Here is a 16534-nt window from a genome sequence, read left to right on the forward strand (position 1 = left end):
TCGTTGCAGAAGCATTGCACCCATCGTCCGGTCCCCCCCCAAAGGTAAACACCATTAGCTCTGTTAGTTTATACTCGTCGTAATGACGTAATCACTCCGGCGTGCTGTGCACATACTCAATGCAAGTGGTCGCCATGGTTGATCGTGCTCCTCTGAATTTTGTAACTGTCACAAATAGTTCACTGATTCGTTTTGAGATTATTTAGAAACAGGAGGTTTTATAAACCTTCATTTAAGTATATATTTTGGCAACCAAATCAAATTGTTTACAGGATATTAAACCTTTCTTTCTCTATAACATGTTTCTTTACAGGGCTTGTACAAAGGTAATAGAGTAGTCCATGAATATGACATATGACTTTACAGAGAATTACAATCCCCTTTAGTGATTGTGGAGGTTAGTTTATGGCTTTTTGTCGGTTACACCTACTACAGTCTATGGGGCATATCTCTGGGTTACACTCGTTGTTTTTATGATCCTTCACAGTTCATTTTGTTTGTAAGCCTACTGGCGTTTAGGAGAATAATTGAGAATTAACAATTTAAAAAGCAGTACAGTAGCACAGCTGACGTTAGGTAGTTGCTATTCTAAGCTGCTACCTTCAGCTGTAAAGCAGATCGTTTGCCTCTCTCATATATAAAATGGTCTACAAGTAACACAAATGGTTACTTTGCTTTTATACATATGAACAGGGGGTTAAGCAGAATTAAGGTATTTTAACTAAGGTATACTAAACTAACTTATTTCTAGAGGAATACACAGCGTCCATCTCTGCGTCACTGGTTCTCATTTCAGTCATTTCAGTGTTGAGTCTTGGTCTCATTAATGTGTGACACAAGTGTTAAGGCTACTGATGTAACGACTGTCTGTATGGAAACCCAAGGCTCACTGGGTGTGTCTGTGTGCTTATGTCCTCAGCCCGAGATGCAGATGAGCGGGAGAAGTGGATCCACGCCTTAGAGGGAACCATCCTCCGTCACACCCTCCAGCTCCGAGTATGTAGCCATGCACTTCTTTGTATATGTGTTTGTGTGCAAATGTGTGAGTTTCTACTTTTCTGTGTGTCTAATCCTTCAACTGCAATTACAAGAAAAAGTTGCTGTTTGCCTGTATATACCAATTCCTGACAGCATCTACGGTACATAGTTTAATATTTATACTAAATGTATTTAACTTACATATTACTATTCATTTGCAAGCATGCTAGTCTTTGTAACACTTGAAGAGTGAGTGTATTTAGTCAAAAATAGAGGATTGGTGGGCAGGCTATCAACCAATAAGTGAAGATAAATACGTTACCTAGATATCAAAGCTTTCCCTGTGTGATTTTTATTGAATCTCAGGTTGAATGCAATTGCATGCTTTGTAAATCATGTACTGGGCTGCACCACAAAACTCATATAATGACTTTGAAAAGGACTTTGCATCTCAGGTCTTGTTATCAGCACTTTTTTTTTTTTTTTTTTTTTTTTTTGCTCACACCTGATTGCTTTGCTCAACAGAGCAGTTGAGAGTCACTGATGTGTCTCGCCTGTATAACTGGAAATAACGGTGACATTCATGTCATCATAAATGGAGGATGTTTTGTCAATAAGTGGCTGCTTTGGATTGGCATCGGGACCAGGATAAGTTTTGACTGTTTGATTTACTGCTGACCTGCTGGCAGCCTGTTTTGTCCATGATTATTTTTCTCTCTTTATTGTGAGTGTTGCGACTGAGTGCGTCTCAGCAAGGTCTTTTCACTGCTCGTCCTGCCCTCCAGTTTTTTCCTAAACCTTCCTTCTTGGTATCCTCCCATCATCATCATCTCTTTCCACCTCCCTTTTCACCCTCATGACCAACCTTTTAATTTGCCCTCCCTCCCTCCCTCCTTCCTCTTTTTCCTTCTGCCTTCCCTCCCTCTGGCAAATCCCTCTGATGTGCTACGTGTGCCTGCTTGAGCTTGGTAGACGCACGCACACACACACACACACACACACGCACACGCGCACACACACCGTGCAGTTATAGCGCGCCGCTGTCGTAGCATCATGTGACCCTGCAGCAGCCAATACAAGACCTGCTTGCTTGATCAACCAAACATCTGCCCGTGCTGCCTCAGCCAACCAGAGAGCAGCTTAATGCTTGTCCCTGTCAGCACTCGCTGCTGCTTTGTGTGTTTTCTCTTTTGCCTGCGTGAGAGGAAGTGTGCCTTTCCTGCCAGGGGAGGGTCCTGGATTAACTCTGCTCTGTCTGCCTCCATACCAAAACGCTCAGCTGATAACTACCAGACTGACTGCAAAGCCAACTGCTGCTGAGGTTTTTTATGTTGGCAGACTGCGGTGGAGAGCGAAAAGGAAGGAGGTTGTTTTCTGTTTCTGTGAGGAGGAGGAGGAGGAGGAGGAGGAGGAGGAGGAGGAGGAGGGGGAAAAAAAGACGCTTACTTCACCAGAGCTGCTGGTTTGTTGCTGTAGGGAGAGAAAACCAGTTAACCGAGGAAGAGAAAGGGGGAGAGACAAGCTTGTGTCAGGCTAAAACTGCCTGATAGGGGAGATGTACCAGGTTTAACGCAGCATGTCAATTGGAACGAGGCACCCAGTGAGTAAAAACACACACTCATACACAAAACGCCACTGCACCAGAGCAGGGATAACTTTAAACGGCTGCAGTGCGTTGCTTGGGCAGCAGAATGTTAAAGTGGGTCACCCTGCGTGGGGAGACGAATAGAAACAAGGGTGGGGGTGGGTTGTTTGTCTAGTCTGGGATGGAAGGAAGGGTGGGTTTGTGTGTGTGACTTTACAGGCTGCTGTAAATAATGGAGGTGCAGCTGTTTTGGAATATTTCAGTCACGGTGAAGCACTGTGAGGTGGTGATACACAACCACACGCCTCTGAGTTTCTGCATCTAAACGTATCTGCTCTGTCTGCTTAAAACCAAACAAAAAAGACAACAGAAAAAAAGAAATCTTCCCTATAACACCTTTACATTTAAGTAAATGCAGGCTTATATTCAAGCCTTGTAGTATATAATACCTTTTGTTTGATGCATTAAGGTTTTGATTAAGATCTATGTGTTACATTTGTGTTTGTGGTATTTGCAGTATAACGTTGTTGGAGTTAAATCCCACTGTAAATAGTGGAGGAATGGCAATGTGAGCTCTTCACTGTGACATTAGAAGATTATGAGATTCACAGAGGTTGTCCACTCCCTCTATTTACATAACAACTTGTAGATTTTGGCATTGCTCTGAATTTGGTGTTGTTTTGTTGGCTGCTTAAAAGTAAAATTGATTTGACTAAATGCCTAACCAGAAAGATGGCATTTCCTTTTCTGCTTAACTGGAGGTATTTCCCAGTGTGTCGCAAGTAAGCAGACAGGAGAAGTTGCTCCCACTGGAATGACTGTGCACATCTCAACACGTGTGTGTGTGTGTGTGTATACAAAGTGATAGAGTATATGCATCAGAATTGTTTTGGGATTTTTGCTCAGGCACTCATGTGGACAGCTATGTTTTGTAGTCAGGCTAACATTGCAAGCACCTTTGATCCTTTGAGGAAGTTGGGCAAGTGAAAATGCAGGCTTCACAACTGCTGAGTTGAGACTTTTGTTCTCTATAAAGCCAGAATGTTTTTTTTACAGTTAAAACTTTAGCAGTTCTCAGGCTGCTAACGGTGTTCGGCTGTTCATGGCTTTTCTTCACTTTCCTATGAGGTACGCTGTAGCAGGAAGAGAAGCCACCACACACACCGGACCTGTGCGACGCAGCGAATCCAAAGCGGCAGTAGCACCCAACATGGTTTGATAAGAGCCTGATTTACTAACAGGACATCTGTTAATCCTAACAGGCGTAATCAGCGTTACTATAACCCTCTCTGTTTTTCCATGTCAGAGTTGCTGCTGACACACGCTGTGTTGAGTTATCTTACTGATTCGTCTGTCTTGGCACAGAGGTGTTGTTGTGTTGTCATACATGCTGAGTGTCCTTGCTAGTCACAGGATACAGCATTAGATATGGGGTGATTATTTATTTATTTATTTTTTTTCTATTTTTTTCTTTTTTTTCTTTCTCTGAAGCATGTCTTGTCTGTGCGTAAGCTTATCTGCTCATTTTCCTGATTTTGTGACACAGCCAGCTGGATTGTTGTTGGTTGGGCGAGCTCAGACAGATAGAGACCGATGCCCGGTCACGTCTGTTCTGCCAATAGTCTAGTAATTACCTTTTAATGGATATTATGTAATGAAATTGTCTTTTGCCTGATTTTCTCTCTCTCTCTCTCTCTCTCTCTCTCTGTGTGTGTGTCTCTTTGGAGTCTGTGTTTGTGATTCTGATGGAGCAATTAAAGAGAGCTAATTACCAAACAATGAATTTTCCATCCTCGAGTTCCTTGATTCAGTTTTTTTGAAGCCTGAAATTCGCAGGCAGGCAGGCGGGCAGACAGACCTGCTGGCCTTTTATACTGGCTAGCCTTTAAACAATAGTATTCATATCTCCCCTAGTACAGTACGGTGCTGGAAGATTCCCCTGAACTGTTGATGTTTCTGTCCACCATTTTGTGTGACAGTTTTCAAAGCTTAGCTGACCGAGAGCTGACAGAGACGTGATTTTGTTTGATTTTTATGAATGGTGATTACGTGGCTTATATTATTGGTTGTGCCTGTGTATTATACTTTGAATATGCAAATACTGGCGGGATTTTTTTACATTTGGTTAGGCCCTGCACTAATGCTTTGCTGTGTTTGTTTCTCCGTCCTCAGGAGGCAGAGACAGGATTAGTTCCGAGTGTTCAAGACTTTGATAAGAAGCTTGCTGAAGCTGACGCCTACCTACAGATCCTGATCGATCAGTTGAAGGTAAGACTCAATGGAGCAACACCAAACAGACATCGACATTTTATCTGGAATGTTTCACACTTTTGTGTTGATTTTCGAAATGTGGGATATCTGACACTCACTTTGACATATTTGGCTTAACATCTAGAGGTTATATAAAAAATCCACATAGAGCAAATGATATACTGAAATTGACTCTGTGTCTGTGAATTGATCATATACATGGCATTGTTCACATTTAAATCTGTCATGTTCTTCATTTTATTCTCTCTTCTTGAGAGCTTCTTCTCACGCTTGACTTTAACAAAGCAGAAGTTATTAAAGATTTGTGGTAGCACGGAGATAAAGCAGACAATCATGTATTTAAAGAAACCGCAACATATTCTCAAAGGCAAAATATCTGCAAGTGTCCTTCCTTGTTGAGAGGAGCTTTCTTTCATCTAGAGCTGCAGCATCTGTACAGATTCACCTTCTTATTATTTTAAAACTCATTTGACTCTGTATCCATCTTAACCTATTATCCATCTTACTTTTTCCCCTTTTCATCTTTTGTTCTCTGTCACTCTCACACAGCTGTTTGATGACAAGATCAAGGACTGCAAAGAGGATGAGTCACGCAGAGTGAGTACCAGCAGCGCTGCTCCGTCCTCGTGTCTCGGCTCTCCGGTCGGCTGTTCTCGCTGTCATTAGAGCCGAGGCTAACAGCAGGGGAGGCCGGCTGACACACACAGCGCTGATAGCTGTCTGTGTAATGCAGAGCAGACCTTTGATATCAGTCGCTTGTCAGTTTTAAAGCCATCAGAATATTTTAAAAGGTTATCGCACTGGTTCAAACATGACTGTCCACTATGACCTGTTCCTCAGCATCTGCATTGAGAAGATGATTTAAGAATTTGCCTTTTCATTTGAAAAGCTAACAAAAGGTTAAACTACTGATTGTGTTCATACTGATTAAACGTTTTGTTTGCACAATGTCACAAAATGATAACATATTCCATAATCATTTCCCAGAGCCCAAATACGATGTCTTCAGATGTCTCATTTGCCTAATCAGCTGTTTAAAATATTTACCATTTGATCAAAACGGCATTTAAAGAAAGCCAGAACAAGCTAGAAAAAGTTGAAAAATGGCATTATTAACAGATTTTCAATATGGTCACTGGTTAATATCTGTCTATTGATTTAATGGACTAATAGTTGCAACAGAATGACACGATAAGAGTAGCACCAAAGCTTAATATGGCACAGTTACGGTATCGACAGTAGCTCATGAGCAAGAGGCCATGCTTTTGTATAAGAAATGTAGAAATGTATGTAATTGAAGGACCATTGTTAGAACCAAACTGTAATAAGTACAGATAATATTTGGTTTAGTGTAAACAATACAGTTGTATTTCTTTTTGTCTGGCTTTTTAAGACCATTAAGTCCACGAAAGGAGTTTTCCATGTAACTTAAAATGTTAGTTTAGAGTAAGTCATCCTTTTTTGTTGTTGGAGGAAGGGTGTCTTTGGTTTTGTTGTTTTTACCAGCAGCTGTGTGATTCACTTCCTCTCTGAGATTACTGCTGGCTTTTGGTCACTGAGTTGTTTGTGTGACTTCACCAGTGTCCTCAGTCTGGGTAAATGTCTTGTATATAGTCCTTGATGTTATCTACCAGTTGTGCTTCAAACTGTAAGCTTTTAAACTATTGTTTGTCTTTTTAAATACTGTTGGATTTAAAGATTGTTTTTTTTCCTTTTTACAGAAAGTTGAAATTTTGAAGGAGACCACTTGTGTAAGTCAGATCTTAACACATTTCCCTCCCCGTCTCTGAGTTTACAAGCAGTTCCTTGTTATTAAATTCCTTTTCTGTCTTTGTCTTTCAGAGCATGGTAGAGTCCATCAAGCACTGTATCGTACTGCTGCAAATCGCCAAGGTAACCACAACACCAGCATGTTTGATTCTTCTCTCTGTAGTCTGGTTTGCTACTTCACCGTTACCATTGTTCTTGTGAGACCACACCAGTTTTCACTGTGTGTTACCTTTCGTGTGTCTCCAGGGTTAGTTCCCTGCTTACAGTTGCTATCTGGGTCGGTGGTTGATGAGGGCGTAGCCCAGTACTCGTTTCATCACGTGTTCCATCCAGCCCTTCCTCCCCAGGAAGTGGAGCAACCACCTCTGCTTCATGTGGTTGTTAGTTGACACTTGTAAAACACTTACTCATGAAAAGGTTCGAGGAAACCTCTAGCTTGCAGATTGACGTGGTAGAGCAATCCTGTTATTGATACTGAAAGGAAATGATGGAGGATTTTACCATGTGATGAAAGGATTACTGCATGCGGCAAGTCGGGGACTATTATGAAGCTCCATGTGATGAGAGGGATGGATCTCATCGCTCTCCACACTGCAGATGCTCAGGATGCTTTGTGAAATGACTCTTCAACCTTCTTACACAAGTAGTCTAACATTGTCTTCTCAAAATTTTAAGGACCAAAGTAACGAACAGCAACACGCAAACGGACTTATAGTAAGTTTGACATTCTCCGTCCATGACAACAAATTTAAATCAAGCAGACTGCTAACCTTTCTTTTCTTGCTTAATTCACTCTCCACTGTAGAAAACCAGATAAATCAGATATCTTTAGTGCATGCCGTCTAATTTGGTGATAAACTCTATCTCAAGCTCTTTCCCTCATGTCTTCCAAATCTATCCTGTTGATTTAGTCGATGATTTCCTGATTTCAGATTAAGATTCTTTTAGCAGTGGTTGGGAACTATTCTTTTCTTTTTACAAAATGTGTAAACGTGTGTGCAAACTTTTAACCCAGAAAATCAAGACTGTTGCAGAATATGTATGTGTACGTAGACTTTACATGTGTGTCTGCATGCCCGTATGTGAGAGAATGTTGCACTCATCCACTAATTAGTCGACCATTCACCATTGATTCATTGTGTAAACACTGCCTGCTTATCGAGCACTTATAGCTGGAAAGCCATCCAGAGAGAGCTTTACTGGCTCTGCAGGAGACCTGTCTTCATGTGAGTCGCTTTACCCGGAGGTTTGCATGTTTTTACAACAAATCTCAAGTACTTTGAATTACTGACTATTATTTTCCAAAGCATTTGATATGCGTTTTAAGATTAATTTCTGTTCTTACAGGGAGCAATTTGATTCCAGTCCTTTTAGGATGTTGTGAATATCGTGAAGAATTCAATTGATTGATAATCCAGCAACGTCGTCTTCTTTATTTTAAATAATACTCTGACCCCTGTAACTTGAGAGTGGATTACAATACATTTTTAGAATCAGTAACAACCAACCATATATTATCATCTTGAATTTTCAATTGTGGGTTTGATTTCCAGACAGCACAGCTTGGGAATGCATTGCTTTCTGCAACCAATGACATTTTTTCCAAACTTTCTGTGATAGGCTACATATCTATATAAGTATTTGTACAACTTTATTTTTATTCCAATGCAAAGGTGTGAGAAGTGGTCTGCTAGAAAGGAGAGAGGCAGTGAGGTGTACTGTAAAATGAAAGAAAAGTGAAGTCTTAAGGGGCAAATGAAACATGTAGAGCTTAGACCACCCGACAAGGAACAAAACCCAATACCGGCAAGGGAAAAAAATCAATCTAAAAACTTTTATTATGCTTTTGAAAATAGTAGCTAATGTGAAATGTTTTGAAGGTAATGGACTAACACGAGGAATAATATCAGTGTGGTCCTCAAAGCAATAATCGCAGAGGGGGCTGTAGAGCTCATCGGCCTGGGATGCTCTTATGGCCGACTTAATCTCACAGCCATTAAGTATAGCATTACAAAGTATATATACCACTGCATAAGCTCTATCTATACATCTGTTTTTATATGTCATAAGCTTTGTACTAAAGATATCTTTGCAGCTTACTTATCTAAACATCTGTCACGTTGCCTGAATGCCTATAATGTGGAGCAAATAATAAATGAACTGTAGACCTTTTTGTTTAAAATACTTGAAAAACCAGCATCGTGTCAAGTACTGCAGCGCAGGAATCATTTAAACCTGTAAAATAATTGATGTGCTATGATTGGTTTAGATTTGCCCTGCTCCTCAAGCTACCTTCTGCATTAATATTACATTCACAAAAAAAAAAAATATATATATGTAATATTGATCCTGACACAGTGCTTGAAGCTGTCTCAAACTAGAACTCTTTCTCTGTGACTGCTTTGGCTCTAGCTCCTGTTTGCAAAGCCACGGGCTGGTCCCACTATGGCCGACCAATAATTCTGGAATTGACTATAATTATTAGCCCTGGTTTTGCTTTCATGGAGGCACGTGGACCAGGCAAGCATCGGGCAGTGCAGAGAGAAATGGAAATGAGCTTCTCTGCTTGACATTTTCTACCTCTTATCATAAATTGCCTTTTGATGACACAACCATGACTTCACACAACAGCACGCCTTCCTCTGTAGGCAGTATCTCTGTCTAACATGCTCAGTGTTGCATCATGGGATCGTGGAGCGGCCTGTTGTCTACTTCCAGGTATTCTAGTCCAACTCTGGTACACCAGCTGCTCCGTTTTCGCCCTCACAGCCTTGTCAGGTCATGTTCTGACTCACTGTTCCTGTTGATATCAAATGACTTAATCAGAACGTCCCTTGACTGCAGGTCAGGTTTGAGTCATAGGATAACATCACATTGATTACATCTAATTTCAGTGCCACCAAGAGCCCTAAGGGTATGTTGTGGGGAATAAGGGTCGATAGGATTTTGCTTTAACTGGTGTTGTCATCCGTGTTCCCGTCAGTTGGGTCATTGGTGCCAGTGACCCCATTACACCGAGCCAGTGTCTGTGCGTTTGTGTGTTTGTGCCTATGTTCAAATGCATACACGCATGATGTCAAGGTGGCACTGATGAGGGCAGGCCGCTGCAGAGAAGAACGCTGGTTTTTTACCACAGGGAAATCAAAAGCTAGAGAGTTAAAACATGTTACAGATTTAGACTGCGAACCCAGTGGAGTTAATTCATTCCTTTTCAGACCGGCAGGTTGCTCAGAGGTCCAGAGGCGCTGCTGGTTGTTTGTGTAGAGCTTCTGCTGTTTGGATTTGAATCGGTGTCGTTGGTTTCATATTGATCTAGATAATGAGACCTGGAAACTCTCTTGCCAGGAAATGAAGTGAAAGGAAATTGATCTGCATAGGCCGGGTGGTGTATATTTTATTTCAGTATTCTTGTTGTCGCGTAGGCAGACCATTAGGCTGATGTATAAGCGATACACAAGCTGTGAACCTGGTGCCCAGTCGAGGCCGAAATGCTGATAAACATGGTGTTTCATTGTGGTGAACATGTGGGTGTTAGTTGGTTAAAAGCTAGTGCAGAAATAAGTTGGTGTTAACCTGTATGACTGCAGCCAGTTTAAAGGTTGGGCCAAACTCTGTTTTGCACAACAAGATTTTAATCTTAAGGGTTATTGTCTGTTAGACAACATTTTAGATTAGTAAGCAGGCAGTGACGTGGGTTTGCTACGGTTGCAGAAAGTGTCTGATCTGGTGTTGTTTTTTTTGTTTCCTCCCTCCAGAGCACCATAAACCCAGTGGATGGGATCTACCAACCCCCTCTGGACAATCCTGTAGTCAACACCACGATGCCAACACAAACCACATTACCCACAGGTACCAAACATCTGCATTCTCACCGTTACTTTTACACATTTATATACACGTGTTATCATTTGCTTGATGTGCATGTAGACTGATACAGACCCAACTAATCCCAGAGAGGCTGACAACAGCGCCCCCTGTTGTTCACACATTAATCTCCTTCAACTGATGGACCTGCTCTGTGTAACGCACTTGATGTTGTTGCAGAAATGTCTGCTGACACAGACTTTTTGGGGCATTTTGATCCAAGAGCAAAGACTGTAATGGGCCGATAATCTGTCACTTTAAAATCCTTATGTTCCCGTGTAATATTTAAGACCATGTGGGAACATCGATATTATTCAGGGTTTTAATAAATGTACAAAATGTTCTTTCAGTATTTTGAAAGTAAATTAATAGAAGTTAACTTCCTTGAGGATCTACAGCATGGTCCAGTCGCATAATATCTATTATGGTTATAACATGCGTTAATGTGATGATATTTCATTTTTCATACATTATTCTTTCTGAAAATGTACGTATTGATGTACTGTTTTGAGCAGATTCTTGTCCTTCAGTGTAATTTAGTTTTAATTCATTTTTATTCAGTAAATAAATGACTGAATTTAATTGCATGATTAAGGTCTGACTAAAGTTTTGGGCTGTTTTGGTCGAGCGACTATGACTAGCTCTGCTCTCAAAATGAACCATGCAAAGTAGGCCATGCTAATTTCATTATCTTATTAGACTGTGTAATCCCCTCACAGCTGGGGCTTCTGTCTGCAGCGTCTCAGATCATTTTCTCAGCCTCCTGGATTTCAGGCTGCTGTTTTTAATGTGATGTTTCATTTTGAGGCTTCGGTGCTAAATCATCTATTTTCTCTTTTTGCTGAAGACGGTTCTCAGGTGTGTAAATCAGACCAACGCCCCTCCACGTTGCCCGTTGGTCCCGTCGTCACGGTGATGGGCAGTCTGCAGACCCCAACTCCCAACAGCACAGGTTAAAGTTCACTTCACACAAATCAAAGTATTAGTGACTATGCCACAACAAGGAAAGATAGTTTGTCACAGTATTCATTCATTTGAAATATACATTCCTCTAATTATTATTAAACCAGATTAAATATTAGGGACTGCTGTTATTTTCCTGGTTTGGTGCTCTTGTACAGTCCCTAATGGCATATTATTATAGTTACAACATAAACAACTAATTTGTGTCTGGTTTGGTGCTTTCAGTGATCTTTCATGATCTTCATTAGCAGATGAAGCTTTCTTTGGATTGAAGATTGTTAAAATGTTGATCTTTTCTTAGCACTTCAAGAACTTTTCATCCATGTTGGCTTAAAAATTAACATTCAATACTTCAAGATCCGTTAAGTGCCTAAGGAGGTGGAGGTGACGTTGTTTCTTCAACTTCAAACGTTTTATTTAGTCTTACATTAAAAATGAAAATCTTCTTACCTGCACTACAAGTTGCATAGATATGTGTTTTATTGCTCATTCCCTGTTAAACATCAACAGATTCAACAGAAGGGAGATATGATTGTATCATAATTTTGAGAAAGAACAGTGTGGGTCCTTATCGGAAAATTATAATTTATTGTTGGATCCTCTAATGTACAAGCCACTGGATGCTAATGTAACAAGAACTCAGGCAAAAAGAGCAAAAAGTAATAATAACAGGAACTATTACTATACTTCTCCAACCCTGAGTGCTGTGTCAACGAACATATTAAATTAAAAAGCCAAGAAGAAAAGCACAGCAAGGTTCGTGTTTGTCTTCTGTGCTGAGGCAGCAGTATTAGAAATGCTGCGCTGTGCACTGAGGAGGCAGGCTGGGAGCTCAGGAGCACCGTCGATATCCCCTGCAGAGGAAGCCGTCACTATGTCAAAGACAGCTTGATGTTACTTTACACAGCCAGCTGGACCAGGGTCAGAAATGAACAGTTTAGTTGAACAGCAAAATGTTGATTTCGACCCTGACCTCTATAGTGTATGAACAAGGAAGCCTTATTGATTAGATCCATGCAATGGGAATGCTGCAAGAGAGAGCTGACATGACATACAATGTTTGATTTTTTTCTTTTTTTTTCTTTTCCCCCCATCTATCAGGGAGTCTCCCGTCAGACCCCAGCAGCGGCCTCGCCTCCCCGAGTCACATGCCCCTCCCCTTGCACTCGGTGCCAGACTTCTCTTATTCCTCCAGCGAGGACGAGTTCTACGATGCTGACGAATTCTACCAGAGCAGCACTTCCCCCAAACACTGCATAGAGTGAGTACAGTATAAATCTGACCTCCCCGCAGCCAACACCACATCCAGTGGATCTATCGTTTCTTAACTTGAAAGCAACACTATAATGATGGCGTTTAGCAGGTTAAGTGGGGAAAATGCTGCCTAGTGCGAATAAACATTAAGTCAGAGAGGTTTCCAACACTGTTTGTCTTAAATTCCCTCTCACCCTTCTCTCTCCTGCTTCCTGTCTCCTTTCCACTCCCTCTATCTCCTCCTCAGTCCCTCAGGGCCTCAAGCTGCCTCGTCTCTCGCCAATGAAGGAACAGCGTTGAAACGACCAAACACCACCGAGTCCCTGAACTCGTCCATGTCCAACGGCACCACAGATGCAGGTAAAAAGGAAAAGCACACAAGACGGCGCACACACAAATGTATAACAACAAAAAGACTAAGCTGGAGCTGTTATGGTATTAGTTATTACTCCCTTGCTTTAGTTTTTCCCATCAATACGCCACCATCCCAGTAGCTTCAAGTATTTGTCACTTTTGATGTCTTACACATGAAAAGACAGGGAACGTAATGGTTTACAGCCAAGTGAGACTTGTCCTCTGCTGTTGTCTGCAGACCAGTTTGACCACGATGACCGCGATGATGACGGTGAGGGCGAGTCTGTGGAGGAGCACAAGAGCGTCATCATGCATCTTCTCTCTCAAGTTCGTTTGGGCATGGACCTTACGAAGGTAAAGAGCCCTGACCAACATTATTTAGTTATATATCTGTTGGTTAAGTCTGTATTTCTCTCACTGCAGTGGTCCCTTTATCCTTTTAGTCACCAACATCATGTGCAAGCTGTTTTGTCTTGAACAACCCATGCAGCAGCAGTTGTTCAGTAATTCTCCTTTGTTATATTTCTCAGGTGGTCCTGCCTACTTTCATCCTAGAGAGGAGATCTTTGTTAGAAATGTACGCAGACTTCTTTGCACATCCAGACGTATTTGTAAGGTAAGGATCATCTCTCTCACTGGTGCAAGCTATCGCATCACACAGATTTTTAAATATATTCAGAAACTGTAAAATATTAAGTGGTTAAACTCATTTGTGTGACTTCTAGTATCGCTGAGCAGCTGGAGGCCCGGGACCGCATGGTTCACGTGGTGAAGTGGTACCTGTCAGCTTTCCATGCAGGGAGGAAAGGTTCAGTGGCCAAGAAACCTTACAACCCCATACTGGGAGAAGTCTTCTACTGCCACTGGGATCTGCCCAGCGAAACCGAGGAGCCTTCCCAACCCACGGTGAGAGCCCAGGCCTCTGCAGCCTTTTCTTATGCTTGACCACTTCTACGCTTTAGATTAATGTCGCAACAAAAACAACTTTAACACATCTTTACAGAAGTTCATATTTATGCCTTTTTTTTTTTTTTTTTTTTTTTTTTTTTAAACAAGCTGTCTCTTTGGTTAAAATGTAGTTGTTGGCTTGTTAAGCTCATTGAGACGCTGTATTTGGTTATACAAATAACACTAAATTGAACAAACTGTTCTTGTCTCGTGAAACTGATTCTTTTTTATGTACATTGCTACACACACAACACCTTTCAATTTTATATTATTTACATAGTCACAACAATTAATTAGTTTTTCAGGTTTTGTGTATATGTAACCTGGTAAAACTCCTTCTTTTATTTCCTCTCCTCCACCCTCCAGGAGACCGTATCAGAAGGTCCAGTACCGTGGTCGTCATCCAACAGTGTGTGTTTTGTGGCAGAGCAGGTCTCTCACCACCCACCCAGTAAGTGTGGATCCTAATAGTTTATGATTTTTTGGGGGATAGGGACAATACATGTAGACATTGTAACATTTAAATAAAGTGCAATCGATGCAGTGAATATAGGACTTCCAGCCGTAGCTAATTTGCAGACCTTGTCTTTGGTTAGAAAAAAATATATTTATATATAAAATAAATATAATTGAACCATCTAATACAGAAACTAACATTAAAACAGATATAAGCAAATAATCGCTATAAACAACCCATACAGGCAGTTATTAAAACAACAATTCAGAACTATGACTGAAAGTGCCCATTAAAAACAGCAAAAATAAATTAAAATGTATAAACCCATGTATCTCAGTGTTCACAGATTTGCCTATGCTAAAGCCATAGTTTTGCCTGAGTATTAAAAGCTTAAGAATTTGTTAACATATTTGTTTTAAATGGCAGGATATTCAAAATGTGTGGGTTTGATTATTTCTCATTGCCTTTTAGAGGTAAAAAAACCAAAACATATATAGCAAAGTGTATAGGCTGTTGAATTAAGATATCTTAATCTTTAAAATGTAAATAAAATATTTTGACTACATTTTAAAGACTCCAGCTTAATGCATGTTTGCTTCATTTTCTGGACTATTGCTGAGACCTTGTCACTTTTCTAAAACTTCCTCTCTCCTTTCTGCAGTTTCTGCATTCTACGCAGAATGTTTAAATAGGAAGATCCAGTTCAACGCACACATCTGGACTAAGTCTAAGTTCTTAGGCATGTCCATCGGTGTCCACAATATTGGCCAAGGTACTTAAGCCCCCTGCTTCATACACTCCAAAATGTTATTATTATTTTTTACACCCTTTACTGTCACCTCCTCATGTAGTTGTAATACTAATTTGCTGGTGTTGTTTCAGGTTGTGTGTCGTGTTTGGAGCACGATGAACATTACATCCTCACCTTCCCAAACGGATATGGCAGGTGCGTGTTACTGTACTCCTGCATCTGTATGTGTCACCACTGAATAACTTCTCTCTGGACATTAATATATGCGTCACTGACCTCATCCTGTCTGTCCAGGTCGATTCTGACTGTGCCGTGGGTGGAGCTGGGTGGAGAGTGCAACATCTCCTGCTCCAAGTCGGGCTACAGTGCTAACATCGTGTTCCACACTAAACCCTTCTACGGAGGAAAGAAGCACAGGATCACCGCAGAGATTTTGTAAGAGGAAAAACGGCTGCACAGCACAGTTTTAATTCACAGTTCAAAGAGTCTGACCTTTTTTAACTTCATATACCACAATTCTTTTCTATCTCTCTTTCAGTGCACCTAATGATAAGAAGTCTTTCTGCTCCATTGAAGGAGAATGGAACGGAGTGATGTATGCCAAGTGGGCGACTGGAGTGAGTCTTTTCTTTATCTCTTCCTATTCCCATTTCTCTTATCATTTTTTTAATGGCCCGGAGGCTTTTTAGAATTAGACAATTATTACATAACGCAAATTCATCATAATTTATAAGTTGAACAGAAATAAAATGTAGGCATTCCTTACACTTGGGGAGAGTTTAGCTATGACTAAACACATTAATACATTCATCTATATGTTTTGTGTGTGTTTCTAGGAGAACACAGTGTTCATAGACACTAGGAGGATAGGCATCATTAAGAAGAAAGTGAGAAAGCTGGAGGACCAGCTCGACTACGAGTCCCGAAGGTGAGAAATGAAACTGCTCCTGCATACCTTGGCGGACCTACCTAGGATCACGAAAAAAGGGCTCTCCCTCAGAAACAAACTCTGTCTTTTCACCCCTTCCATTCACCAGGTTGTGGCGAGATGTGACGTTGAACCTGAAGCAGAAAGACATCGATGCAGCAACAGACGCCAAACACCGGCTGGAGGAGAAACAGAGAGCCGAGGCCAGAGAGAGGAAGGAGAACGAGCAGCAGTGGGAGACCAGGGTGAGACTGTCTGTTCTTCATCTACCAAAAAGAACATGAACCCTGTGTGATAATGGACTTCACAAAATGCAGAGACATTGACATGCATCTTTTTACCTGTAAAGCTCAATATATTTTTACCACAGCATGGGGTTACATGAGCAAAAGGGAAACATTCAATTATTTT

General features: G+C 41.0%; 1 protein-coding gene across 3 annotated transcripts in view; it reads left to right on the forward strand.

The window, feature by feature from the left end:
• Window positions 1–16534, forward strand: part of osbpl9 (oxysterol binding protein-like 9) — a 29844-nt gene that overhangs the window by 11437 nt on the left and 1873 nt on the right. Inside the window, exons 4-23 of one of the 3 annotated variants that reach the window (XM_054602508.1) lie at window positions 920–996; window positions 4736–4831; window positions 5384–5431; window positions 6556–6585; window positions 6677–6727; window positions 7280–7318; window positions 10360–10453; window positions 11316–11420; window positions 12533–12692; window positions 12933–13045; window positions 13278–13393; window positions 13570–13655; window positions 13765–13945; window positions 14354–14438; window positions 15106–15216; window positions 15327–15390; window positions 15490–15630; window positions 15734–15812; window positions 16032–16123; window positions 16233–16368. In XM_054602508.1, coding sequence (XP_054458483.1) covers window positions 920–996; window positions 4736–4831; window positions 5384–5431; window positions 6556–6585; window positions 6677–6727; window positions 7280–7318; window positions 10360–10453; window positions 11316–11420; window positions 12533–12692; window positions 12933–13045; window positions 13278–13393; window positions 13570–13655; window positions 13765–13945; window positions 14354–14438; window positions 15106–15216; window positions 15327–15390; window positions 15490–15630; window positions 15734–15812; window positions 16032–16123; window positions 16233–16368 — 1904 coding nt within the window. Of the gene's footprint in view, window positions 1–919; window positions 997–2187; window positions 2579–3759; window positions 3777–4735; window positions 4832–5383; window positions 5432–6555; window positions 6586–6676; window positions 6728–7279; window positions 7319–10359; window positions 10454–11315; window positions 11421–12532; window positions 12693–12932; window positions 13046–13277; window positions 13394–13569; window positions 13656–13764; window positions 13946–14353; window positions 14439–15105; window positions 15217–15326; window positions 15391–15489; window positions 15631–15733; window positions 15813–16031; window positions 16124–16232; window positions 16369–16534 lie in introns of those variants that run through there. The other 2 variants (XM_054602509.1, XM_054602510.1) reach the window with 2 other exon arrangements.

This window comes from Anoplopoma fimbria, chromosome 8, assembly GCF_027596085.1.
Source record: "Anoplopoma fimbria isolate UVic2021 breed Golden Eagle Sablefish chromosome 8, Afim_UVic_2022, whole genome shotgun sequence".
Lineage (NCBI taxonomy): Eukaryota > Metazoa > Chordata > Actinopteri > Perciformes > Anoplopomatidae > Anoplopoma > Anoplopoma fimbria.